Consider the following 13,466-nt stretch of genomic DNA (forward strand, 5'->3'; position numbering starts at 1 on the left):
AGGTCTAAAGGCTGGTTTTGAGACCAACCAACTACCAGTTCAGAAGAATCAGGATGACTATAGCATCCATATAGTGGGTGATGCAAGCCTTAGGGTTTTGTCAGCTATGACCTGGATAGCCTCAGCAACAAATTTGTCAGCAGGGCTGCTTTCACACCCTGGGCAAGTGCTATGCAGACAGACCATGATTAAGCAAGGGGGTGGGGGTGGGGCTGGTAAAAGCAAACTTTTTGAGATAGCCAGAACGTAGGCAAATGGTGAAAAGCAACCCTTTAAGTCGAGTGTAATCAAATGAAAGTGTGACGGTATGCAATAGGTGATGGCGGTCCCGGGAGCTGGAGCACACTGCCTGCAGGACTTTGTTCATGCTCTTAAATCTTAGAGCACCCTCTATTTACCTGATTTCTTTTTTAGAGGAAGATAAGGATGTCCCAGCTCCATGTCTGCCCTGTAACAGTTTTTCCACCAAAGCAGTGGAAATTGTGCAGGGAATTGTACATAGCTACTGATCTAGCTAGACAGGTTTCTCTGATGGCCAAGTGATCTGGGAGGCAAGTTTCCATTGGGCATGCATGTGAAAAGCAGCAGTCATGTGACACCGCACTCCCAGCCTTTGGGAGCACCCTAAGGGTTTAGGGGAATAGATGCATCTTGTATTTTACCTAAACTCCGTAAAGGATTAGGTCCCTGGTGAGATATCTAATGACAGTATGGTTTGGGCTATTTAAAAGGACTCCCATTTGGCTCAGATATCTAAGTCCCCTAAGATCACAAGCATATTGGGCAGGATATATGACCTAAAAGCACCTTGATGACCTTTGACATCTGACAATTAATCACAGCAAACTGTGTAATGGTGCCCAAGCCTCGCCCACTCCCTGGAGGCCAGTATGTCATTCCACAATTACTGGCAAATCTGCCCTGGCACCAATAAGCCCAAAAAAAAGCTTTACCACTTAAGTTCAGCTTCGTTTCTGAGTGAGTTTGTGTTACTCTTTCTACCAGTAAGCATGGTTTGAAGATCCCAAACCTCCATCTTTACGGGACTAGGCCGTGAGCACCTTTTGTTGTTTAGCAAACAACAAAAAAAAAGTTGAGCGATTTTAAACTCAGGTGTAGCACCAAAAGAAGTCGGGGGTAAGTGAACTGTGGAACCTTAATTCCCCTGCACAATTTTCATCCATGACCCCCAGGTGAACCTGTACTCCCCTAAGCTCTGGCTGAGTCAGGTGATGGGACTGAGGTTCAATCCCCCACTGCCTGAGGCTGCTTCATAGGCTCATCAGTGGTGCTTTTGGTAGCTGAGGGTTATTGTCTGTCCTATCCTTCTTGGAGAGCTTCAGGGTGACAACATCTATTGTTTGAAGGGGCATCAACCATTTCCCAGGCCCTATGGTTGTTGCTAGTGAATACCCATTTGTAAACAGCATTTATAAGCCCAGTAGACTCCTCTCTCAGGCATAAACCTGGGAGGCCATGCAGATCATGGGAGATGGAGGGTACGGAGGCATGCTTCTCTTTTTTAAATTTTAAATTCTTGTGGCAGCAATCACATGCGAAATGTCCTGTTTTTCCTTATGTATAACAGGCACCATTTTCCCCTCAGGGTATATAACTTGCTTAAGGACTGCTGCAAGAGACGTTTCCTGAAGTTGGCTTAGACGTATGTCCATATGCAATCTAATCATCCCTTGTAAACATAAGTGCTTCTGATAATCCCTGTGCCTCCTTACAGGTCTTGTCAGCATTTTCAAGGACCAAGTGATACATAAGTACCTTTCTTGCCTTACAGCCAGCTACCAGGCGACACTGTAGCTTGCAAGAACCAGGCCACAAAATCTGGGTACAATTCTGGCCCTTCCCCCTCCCCACTTTGGAGGGCAATTCTCTGTGTCCTTAAGGCAGGTATGTTAACTTGTTGGTAAGTTTGCAAAGAATATATAACTGGTTGTTGGTGTCTTCTTAAGTCCGGGACCTAGGAACCTGTTTACAGCTGTAGCAACTCCACAGGCTAGATAGCACTGTGCTTGGTCCTCACATCATTCTGTAAACGCAGTCTTGAATTGCAGCTAATCCCATGGGCTGAGGCGAGATTTTGCCATGTTTAGCCACTCAGAAGGAGGTCAAGCATTGCCATTGAGGATATGCTGAGTAAGTCACTGAGTAGAGAGAGCCACAGGCCCATAGGCTGTACAGGCCTGTGTGACCTCCTCTCGGGATTTAAAAGGTACAACCTCATCATAGCACACCTTTTGGTTTGAATTCTGTAAATGAGGTCTGCTCCAACAAGAGAAAGCAATTAAAACCCTGAGCGTCTTCTTCAAATCGCTCAGCCTAACATGGATTGCAGTAAAGGAGGAAGATTACATCCCTGAAAGCTTGCTGCTGCCTAGACCCAAAGTGCAGTCACCAGGGTTTGGGCATCCTCACCCCTGTAATCACTTTCCTCAGTTTTAGGGTCCAGGACATCAGGCAGGTCAGGGCGAGCCTGCCCTGTGAACTCAATCTGACTCTCTGCCTCTGCAGATCCAACTCTACAGAGCCCGCCCTCCTTTGAGGAAACAATTATGGATCTACAGGATCCCATATGAGACTCGAAAAACTGTAAGTGAAGATGGGAATACACTTGGGTTGCTCAGCCCTGTGTCTCACAGCCTTTTCTCTATCTTTTCCTGAGTAATCAAACTCCCTGTCTCTTCTCTGGGAAGCCAAAGGCATGTCTCCTGAAGAAGTCTAAGAACTGTTGGAACTGTAATGTTTTCTTCACTCTGCCTCACGGCTCCCCGAGAGCCTCCTCCAAAGTATTACCATACAAAACTGGCATCTCTACATTCTGCCTGGCCATGTTTTATACCTAACGCTTACAATTACACCCCCCTCCCATTACCTTCATTTTATCTTTCTCTTTACCTTTATTTGCGAACTTCTCTGGGGGGCGTTCCCTCATCCGACCGATGCAAGTTCCCCACAGTCCAGGGTCTCTGCTCAGGCGCCACTTGCCACATCCAGCAAGGCTAGGTACTGGAAACCTGACTGGGGTGACGTGGGAATGAAGAAACTACAGACACTGAAGAAATGACAGACACATATACAGAAAAGCTGAGACTGGGTGGGCTTCGCTCTCTCTGATGGAGAGCACTTACTGAGCAGCCCAGAACTCAGCCCTGTTTTCTATGTACAGCAAGAGGAGGAGGGGCTAGCTAGTTTTGGTGGGAGGACCCTGTAAGGAGCACACTCAGGCTGTGAATATCCAGGAGGGAAAGCTGCAGTTGGGAGGAGGAAGCTGCAGTTGATGCTCTCTGCATATACTGTCAACACTCGTGCTCAGAGCAGGGGAAGGCTTTGCCACTTCCTGAGCCTGACCTGGGAAAGGCTTTGCCAATTCCCATGAGCCTGAGGCACTGGGGTCTTGGCATGGACATGCTCCTGTTAAATAATAAACACTCACTCAGAACTTCATCTGCTCCCCACAACTAACTCTCCCACTTTTCACTTAATGAAATGGAGTACTTACTACTTTAAATGCTTGTTGTAAGGATTTACTAAGTCCTATGTATCCCATGCTTAGACATACAGTACCTGACATGAACTAAATATTGTACATGTTAGTTACCACTGTATTTTGAAAACTTGTATATTTAATCTGAAATGATTATCAGTTATTCTCTCTCTCAAAAGTTTTTCTCAGAGGTTCTTGTGTAATCCAGGATAGTTTCAAACCTGAAGTGCAGTTTAGGCAGGCTTGGCTTCCTGCAGCCAATCCCTGGCCTTTCCCTTCCATCTAGGTAGTTCACTTCACACTCTGTCTTTCTCTGGAGCACTGGGATTCAATGATTGTGACTTCACATCTGGTTCTATATACTAATTCTTTAAAAAACTAAAAACAAACAAAAAACAAACAAAAAAACCCAAAGCAAAACAAATGGGAGTGTTTTCTAGCACTGTTATGTGTTCCTCCAGATACACTGGGTAAGATTCTATGTGAAGGCTGGGACGATGGCTCAGTGTCTGAGAAAGCACTTGTGCAAACATGAGGACCAGGGTCCATATCCTCTGAGCCCATGTAAAAGCCAGGCAGGTGGAGCAGCCACCTATAATCCCAGAACTCAGGAAAGCAGACAGGGAATCCCTGAGGTGAGTTAGTTAGCTAAACTACAATGAATAGTCGAGCTCCATGTTCAGCAAGAAACTCTGTCTCAATTAAAGTGGAAAACTATTTACTTCTATCAGGTTTACAAACTCATGTGCACACATGTACACCCTCTCACAAGGAAACACGCATATACACATGCATACCACACACACATACAAAAATAAAATCTACAAGTGACACCATGCCTAGCTTCCACAAGAAGATCTGAAAGCCCCTGTCCACTCAAGTCGCCTATATAAATGGTATGGTACATGTATATAATCTATGCATACTCTCCTATATGCTTTAAATCCTCTCTAGATTATATATAACACCCAATACAAAGCACATACTATGTAAATACTCGCTCTGCTGTATTGCCTAGAGAACGATAACAAGAACACGCCTGCGTGCCTTTGGTACAGATGCTCCCTAGGTACTTTCAGTCAGTGGTTTATTAAGCATTCCAACACAGAACACAGGATCTGGAGAGCAGTAAGTAGTGGTCACATGAACCCTAGCACACTCTATAAAGGTGGCGCACTGCACAGCTTCCAAGAGCTCCACGTATGTGGGCTACAACTTGCAAAACCACAGCATTCGTGACTTAGGTCAACAATTAGGTTCCATACCCTAGATCTATTCAAAGGCAAAAAGCAATCTGCTACTTAGAAAACAAATGAGTATGGTTTACAAGTTCACAGATCTCCAGCATTACATTTTCTGTTACTTATACAAGTAGCTGATCTTCGGGAAATCAAGAGTTTGTCAACAGCTAACAATAAAAGTTGCATTTTATAGGAAGAATGAATGACAAGTTTGAATGAAAAATCTTTTGCTCTGCTACTTATTAACCTGTAATGTTAGGCAAGTTACTTCAACTCTTTGAATCTCACTTCTTTACAAAACAGAGACTTGTGCCATATGATTAGTATGGGGATTAGCTAGACAAAAATACAGTTATCTTAAATATCCTAAATATTCAATAAATGGTAGGAGCTTCTTCTCTTTCTAAAATGTACTAGGAAGGAATACTGTGATTGTTTAGGGGTAGAATGCAGGGTAAAATGGTAACTGAAGACACTATCAATGTAGAAGACACAAGAAAGATACTGGGGGTGGGGAGTGGGGCTTAAGTTCATGATAAGTCAAGCCTTCCTACCATTGCTCCCTCTGGAAGCAAACATGCAGAAAAACTAGATTCTATTCCTAGACACACTGGCTTTTGGGAACTGCTAGGTACTTTTGGCATTGATTCTTTTCAAATCAAATAAGCAATTTACCCCAAATAATCTGACCAATTAACAGAAAAGACTTGTTGGCCACATAAACACTCAACAAACAGGCCATGAAAGCAGCCTAAGGAGTTACAGTGCCTTCTCTCTTCAGAACATAACAGAAGAGTTTTTCGTCATCAAGGCTAGAGGTTGTCACACATAGTACATACAACCCTTAAAATAGTTCAGCTGGAAATACAAATTCTGATCAAATGAAAACAGGTTAACCAGAAACATCAGTATTTTGAAACTTTTGCCATATAGAAAGTAACCAAGAAAAGTTCTGAAAGAAAGAACAATGTGGAAGAACAAGATCTAAACAGTCTCTGTCCATCCAATCTGTCACTTATTTCATAATATTTAATTAACTGCATGGTCTGTCAATGATGCAAGTAGAGGTTACAATTCCACTTGACACCTCTCATCCCCCAAACTGAAGATGATTAACAAATAACAAGCACAGAAATCTTCAAACAAGACACAAAGATTCACTAAGTAAGATGATGATGGTTGATTTATCCTTAAAAAAAAAAGTCTATAATGGCTTAAAAAGGAAATTTAACATCCCAGAAAGAATGATTAGTAACCTAATTTATACAAAGTATCTAATCAACAACAGAAATTATAAATTAACATGAAAGACTAAACTGTCATATGTGAGTTTGGATTATAAATTACTTTTTTCATGTTTTCAGTTAGTTATGGTTATACAGTTTGGCTTTTTAAAATAAGCTACTGAGACATGAGTGTGCATATGCATAAAGTGAACAGCTCCTCACATACCTTTTGTCTGCATTTGCTCTGGAGGTGGTGGACCCGAGGGCACAGGCCCAACCGGGTGACTTGGAGGAGGTGGCATTCTTGTTGACGAGGGTCCTGGCAAAACTGTAGGTACTACGGAGCTGGACTTGGGGGGTTGGACATTTTCTGTAACAGGATAAAAGACAGAGTTTGCAACTGAAGACAAGAAACCATTTCATTCATAGCAACAAACTTGAAACCTGTTAAAATAATTTACTAACAGAAATACAATGGATCTGAAGTCCACAGAAGCTCCAGTGGCATCACATTGATTTGGTATCTAGAGAGAAGGCAGTCCAAACAAACCATTTCCCCAAAGTGAAAGAACTAGTTACTAATTTGTAATGACAATTTTTACTAAACAGCTCAAAGATGTTACTACCTTTTCAGACAAAATGAAATGCCATTTTTCTTTACAAACTAATGACCACTACTATTAACTACTGTACTGCACACTGGTAACCAAGGTAAAGTAAATAAAAGTAACGGGATCTCTAAATCCATCCTCATTTTGCTTGCTTTCTGTATTTGTTTACCAAGAAGGATGTGTGAAGGATGGGGGTTCAAGAACAAGTCATCCTGGTAGTTCTTCTCTGAAGCTGCAGATAACATCTTCCCCTTCAGCTCCACATGGTCTCTGTGAACACCTAGGTTCTAATCTTCTTGTAACAACACTATTCACTTTGGGTGTGGCCCACCCTGATGACTTCACTTGAACGCAACTGCCTCTTTAAAGACCCTATCTCCAAATACAGTTATATTCTGTATTTGAGACTCTGCCATGGGACTGCATTATGGCCTTGCACCTGAACTTAAACTTAGAGTTTGCAGGGGACACAACCTATTCCCTAACAAGAGTCACTGGATGTTAACTAACAATGTAAAGATAGGGGGTGGGGGCATTAAATTAAATAGGGAGTGGTGCGCCTCCAACTCAACTCACCACTTTCTGTGTCCCAATATGAGGGACAATATATGGTCATCTTACCTTTTGGTTACCCACCCACTTTATCCTGTATCTCAAGAAATACCTGTTATCACTGAAAATATATTTAAAAGACTGCTGGTAGTTTTTTGTTTTCTGTTTTTTGCAATGGTAAACAGATAGTAACAGGTCAAGTAATGCATTCTGATCTTTCCCCATCTCTGATGACTAAGCAGTATTCAAGTGCAATGGCATCTTCTGTTTACTTTAATGAGCATATTAAAGAACATCTCTTTTTCTACTTAGATTAGGCTTTTAGGGAAGGGTGTGGGAGACTTCTGCAAGTAGCTGGCAGCAACTTGAATGACCAAGTGATGTGTCAGAATAAGAAAAAACAGACTCTGTTCCAGAGAGAAAAGAGCTTTGATAATTTACAAAAAGGTAGATGGGACAGCTGTATTGTACAGAGAAAAGGAATGCAAACCCAGGCAGAGGATAGCTCTATCCAGGTCAGAGAAGGGACAAGGGAAGCAGAAGCCTCATCCAACAAGTAAACCAGGTAGCCTTGCCCTCAGGACAAGCCCGAAGGACTGACACACCTCAACACCAGTTACAGGTCTTCACTGGACAGTGGCTTTTCCCAGGGGATAGCTAGCAGTAGGAAGGAGTTGCCTCAGCTCAGAGTGCTGCGTCCAGAGGCCACCATGAAAGGGAACCTCTCACCTTGCACTGTTAATGGCCATGTGCTATCTCCAGTTTCTAACCAGATGCCCCATTTCAAGTGTAACTAAGCAAGGGGCTCGCCATAATACTAGGCTAGACTTCTAGAATAAAGTGTCTATGATTCAGAGTAGTAAAAAGCAGATAGGACAATCCTAAAAATTCCCAGAATGCTGGGAAACTTAAGGCAAGGGTAGTGGTAAGCAGTGACTACATAGCGCCTGGGTAAACACACCCGCACGCATGCACAAATACGGGTGTGTGTGTAAGAATGAGGCGTGCTTGTACATTAACTTAGGTCTAGGAGTAAAAGAAATGTATGGATATGGTATTCAAACAAAATGTGTCCTGCTGCACAAGCCAATAAATATACAAGTTAAATTTGGTACAACAGAGAAAAGAGATGGAAGATAATCCTCGAAAGACTGCTTTACCACTTTTAGTAAGGACGCCGCCACTGTAGGAGACTAAACACCTCACCATCCCCAGGGCAAGGTTTCTCAATGCACATGCCACAGCTTCAGTAGGATGTGAGGATCAGAGAAGAAGACATCATCACCTGTAGGAACTAGGTCTTGCTCAAGAGAGAAATTAGTCCCTAGTGTCTGAATCCCAGGTTATCATTTGCCAGAGTGTCCTGTATCTAAAGTAGGAATGGTGATCTCCTGGGCCTTCCTCATCAAAAGATAGCATATGAGACACATCCTTTGGAGCATGCTCTTCAGCCCAGTCACATCAGGCCAGTAATCAAATTTAAAATTTTATTAAGATCCAGGAAATTCATACACAAAATTTGAGAAGACCTTCTTTAAAGCATACAGCCTTGGGGCAGCTGTGTTTCTGAGTGTGGCTATGTTCTGTTCCATTAATGTCGAATTTTCCTTAAAACACTCAACTATACATCGTCCTCCAACAGTGTTTCTGATTATTCACATCCTCATCGCGCCTTCAGTATTATCAGAGTTTCTCATTTTTAATGGTCTAGTAGCTGTTTTGGTTTCCTCCAGTTGCTTTTATAACATCTGTGACCGTTATAGTTTTCTCTTAGTTATGGTTTTTCCATATCAATTTGTGTATCTATTTGTATAGCCTACAAAAATACATTTTCCTCCCACTTTCCAGTTAGTTTCATTTTTATTTCTTTTCAAAGACTAAAACTTCCCCACTAGATACACTAAAGTTTTTCAGTGGCTTAGTTCTTATGGCTAGCACTATGTGTGCTTTCTTTATAAAATCTGATCTCGTCAAAGTTCTGGTGATAGTCTATTTCCTCTGAAGGATTTTAAAGTTTTGCCCTTTTCATTTAAATATTTATTGAGCCACAATTTACTTCTTACATGAGGAATTCATCCTTTCATGAGGCTCCCCTGAAGTCCACAAGCAACAGGCCAATATGTCCTCCCTGAACTCTCAAAGGACCATAACCTTCTGCTTCCTGCTACTGACGACGGTTTGCTTTGCTGTTGTCTAGTGGATGCCTGATGCCCTGAGTGCACTACAAGCTTGAAATAAAAGAATCTCATCTTTTTACCCACGATTATCTCCCAACTCCAGAAACCCTGGCATGACTGGCTTTCAAATAGCTAATGGTGTTAACTAGCTCTACCAACAAGGATCAGAGAAGCATGCCAACAAAGAATTTGTCTTTTTCACAAAGGGAATGTGACTGACACAAAAACATATAAACTGCTACTATGTAAAACAAACAGCCGAGCTTGGCACAGTGGTGCACGCCTGTAATCTCAGCATTTGGGGAGGCAGAGGCAGAGGCAGGAGGATCTCTGTAAGTTTGGGGCCAGCCTGGTATACAAAGCAAGTCTAGGACAGCCAAGGATACACAGAGAAACACTGTCTCAAAAACAAAACAAAACAAAACAACAACAACAAAAAAAAACAAAAGAAAGAAAGAAAAACCAAATAAACAAACAAAAACAAAATAGCTAAACTTGTGTTTTGTTTATAGCCTTAAAAAATATTATAGCTGGTGTGATGCACACACCTTTAATCCCAGCATTCAGGAGATGGGGAAGGCATATCTCTGAGAATTCAAGGCCCTCCCCTTTTGTTTTGAATCCTAGAAAACTAAGTTCAGTGTAGCTAGAGAGATGGCTCAGCAGTTAAGAGCACTTGCTGCTTTTACAGAAGATCAAGGTTCAATTTCTAACATACACATAGTAGCTCACAGCTGTCTGTAACTCAAGTTTCAGGGTATTTAACACTTTGTTCTGACTGCCACAAACAGGTATGCACATGTATACACACGGGCAAACACTCATATGCATAAAGTAAATAATCTTTGCTGGGTCTGGTGGCACCCATCTTTAATCCCAGCACTTGGCAGAGGCAGATGGATCTCTGTGTAAGGCCAGTCTAGTCTACATAGCAAGTACCAGGCCAGCTAACACTACATTGTGAATCTGTCTTTCTCTCAAAAAGAAAAAGAAAAAGAAGACAGAAAAGGTAGCCTCTATCTTTTGGCTCATGGAGTTCTCTATGATCTGGTAGATTTGATTCTCAGCTAGTACTGCTGCCCGCATCCAAGCTGAAGTTTTGTCATGCCATCTTTAAGTCTTCTTTTCTCTCTTTAAGCTATACCAACCAATCTCTGAGAAGGTGCTGTCTGCTGTCATCACGTTTCTCTGAAGGAACTGCTGGTCATTCCCTTCTGGTGTTCCTCGTTGAGTACTGAATCCTCCAGGTGTCTCTGTCTCCCACCCTGCTGACGGAAGTGTTTCTGAAACTCTGACACAACAGCACCATCACCTTGCAAATAAGTCGCTGATGGCTGAAGATTGAGGGGGGGAATATCTGTTTTTTCCTGTGACTCGCGGTACCGTCTCGCCAGCAAGAACGATGCTGCACACACAGGATCCTTCTGCAGTAAAGCTTTAATGCGTCTTAAGAGGGAGAGCATAAGCTTACGACAAGTAAAATGGAGACCCCAAACAGCAGAAACCCATCCCTTATATAGGAAACTGTTCTCCGCTTAGGATGTGTCAGTCCCTGATTGGCTGTTACTCATCAGGCGATATGACGCCACGGGAGAGGCAGAGCACAACAAGTGGAAAGTTCCTTCGCACATGGGCAGATTACTTGTTTACCAGTTTGGGACACAGGATGTCAGCGCCATCTTGTAATAGCGAATGTGAGTGCGGCCTCTCACAATTTCCTTCATTAATTCTTCCGAAAAATAAAATAAAAATAAAAATGAGGCTGGAGAGATAGTTCAGCAGTTAGAGCACTAGTATTGGCTGCTCTTCTGGAGGACCCAGGCTCCCAGCACCCAAATGGTGCCTCACAACCATCTGCAATTCCAGTGCCAAGAGATGATGCCCTCTTCTGGGCTCTTTGGACACTGCATGCATATGGGGCACAAATTTGCATGCAGGCAAAACACTAATACACATAAAATAAATAAATGTTTTTAAAAATTAAAGAAAAAAACTCCTCTCACTTATCCCATGTCCCAGCAGGTAGAAACTTGGAAGAATGTCCAAGGTAGACCGCTCGTCTCCAGGCTTACACAGTGAAGACCGTAGCATCCAAGAGTGGCTTTAGAAATCAGAAGCCATGCATGGTGGCGCACGCCTTTAATCCCAGCACTGGGGAGGTAGAAGCAGGTGTGAGTTTGTGGCCAGCCTGGTCTACAAAGAGAGTCCAGAACAGCCAAGGCTATACAGAGAAGCCATGTCGCAAAAAAAAAAAAAAAAAAGCGAGAAAAGAAAGAAGAAAGGAAGGAAGGAAGAAAGAGAAATCAGAGAGTAAGGGTGACAGAACAAAACCATGCTGGTCTCCTCTCACAATCTACAATCTCAAAAGGTGCCAAAGAGGAAATCAGTGTCCTTTATATTACTTGCTTTTTTCTGAGTGTTTTACAGTGCAGCTGCGCGATGTATTCCTAACCTACACTTCTCTATCCTATATCACATCTCCTACACTGGTTATTTGGCTTTCCTCAAATGCATCCTCTGGACTACCAGAGATGATTACCTTAGTGCCACAGGTAATCTTTTAAACAGAATACATAGTCATTTTTAGATAAGCTTTTTAGATGTTTCTTGTGTAACACTGTACATAGAAAGATGTCATTGCAGGCAGTGCTCCTTTATCACATGCTATCCAAATCACAATTCAGAAAGTATTCAAAGTAATTTGTTTTAATCAAAATGGTGTTTGGTAAATACTTCATCTGTTAACTGTTTATGTGCATGTATGTGAGTGTTTATTCATGTGGGTATACATACAGGAAGTATGCATGACAAGAGCACAACTCAGCTGTTTCTCAGGTGCTGTCCACTTGGATTTTATAGACAACCTCACACTGCCAGTGGAGCTGGCCTTGATGACAGGGCGCAGGTGAGATGACCCTTGTGATGGCATGGGCAAGTGACAGATGGCCTCCCCATTCCCTTACCCCTGCGGCAGGTGGGAGCTAGCCCTGCCCCTGGTAGGCTGTAGCACCACAGGGGTGGGAATGGGGGCTACCCCCCCCCCCCGCTTAAGGCAGTACAGTACAGCTGGCCCCTGTGGCAAAGGTACCAGTGAGCCAGCCCAAGGACATGAGAACAGGCCCTGCCCCCTGCCCCACTGCAGCAAACCCGGCAGTGCTGGAGAACTAGCCCCGGTGGTGTGGGTACAGGTGGCAGGCTGACCAACTCAGCTACCACCCAGGCCTTTGAGTTGACCCATTCCGACATCTACCCCATCTATGAAGTGCTGGAGTGTGTAAAAAGGGCTGGTCCTGCAGATCCAAAGCTGCAGGATCCCCATGACACAGGGCAGCAACAGTCCGATATCCAGGAGGAGTCCCAATGAGGGTCTAGCACAGACAGACAATGTAACAGAAATCAGCAGCCTTGAACTAGATCAACAACTTACTTCAATGAACATAATCAAGTAAAGATGTGTGGACAAAAGGGTCTACTGCGAGACACACTGTGACATACTGCAGCTTCCACAATGACTTTTTTTTAATGTTTTGTTTTGTTCATTTTTGTTTGTTTTAATTTTCTTTTGGGGGCAGGTTGCAAGGGCAGAGGGCAGACATGAAGGGATGGAGAGATGATGTGAAACTCACAAAGAATCAATAAAAAGTTAAAAACAAAACAAATAAAAGTTTGCCAAGCAAACCTATTTCCATTATCCCAGCAATGAATAAATGCATAATCATGCCTAACCTTAGTTTTGTGTTTTGATTTTTAACCTGGGTTCTGGGAATCAAACTTGGGACCTCATACTTTACTGACTGGCTACCTTCCCAGCCTTGATAATTCTTTAAATCACGTGTTTTGTAAAATATATCTGAAACATAATTGAGGTTTAAAAAAAAAAAGCTTCTGTTCTCATCTCTTGATAATAACTTGTACTAGATTACTTGACAAGACTGGAGATTCATCTAAGAGACAGTTTTTAAATGGACTACACTAAAAAAAATGAAAAGTTCAGTGTAAGCTAACCAAGTGCAGCACAGAAAACACTGGACTCCTAAATGAAGTCACCTAAAATCCCAAGGCTGGCCGTGACCTGAAGTGCACAGCATGGGTTTCTACAAAGGCCGATGATGGCACTCAAGGTTTATCTCCATGTTTTGAATATAACCTAAAAAAAGCAA

At 42.7% G+C, this 13,466-nt stretch overlaps 1 protein-coding gene across 3 annotated transcripts in view; it reads right to left on the reverse strand.

The window, feature by feature from the left end:
- The window catches only part of Sec24b (SEC24 homolog B, COPII coat complex component), a 78,593-nt gene that overhangs the window by 48,338 nt on the left and 16,789 nt on the right, over positions 1-13,466 (reverse strand). For 2 of the 3 annotated variants that reach the window (XM_051165918.1, XM_051165917.1), the window contains exon 3: positions 6,193-6,336. In XM_051165918.1, the coding sequence (XP_051021875.1) occupies positions 6,193-6,336 (144 nt within the window). Of the gene's footprint in view, positions 1-2,910; positions 3,034-6,192; positions 6,337-13,466 lie in introns of all 3 variants that reach the window. The other variant, XM_051165916.1, reaches the window with a different exon arrangement.

Source organism: Acomys russatus, chromosome 23 (genome assembly GCF_903995435.1).
Source record: "Acomys russatus chromosome 23, mAcoRus1.1, whole genome shotgun sequence".
In the NCBI taxonomy this organism is placed as follows: Eukaryota; Metazoa; Chordata; class Mammalia; order Rodentia; family Muridae; genus Acomys; species Acomys russatus.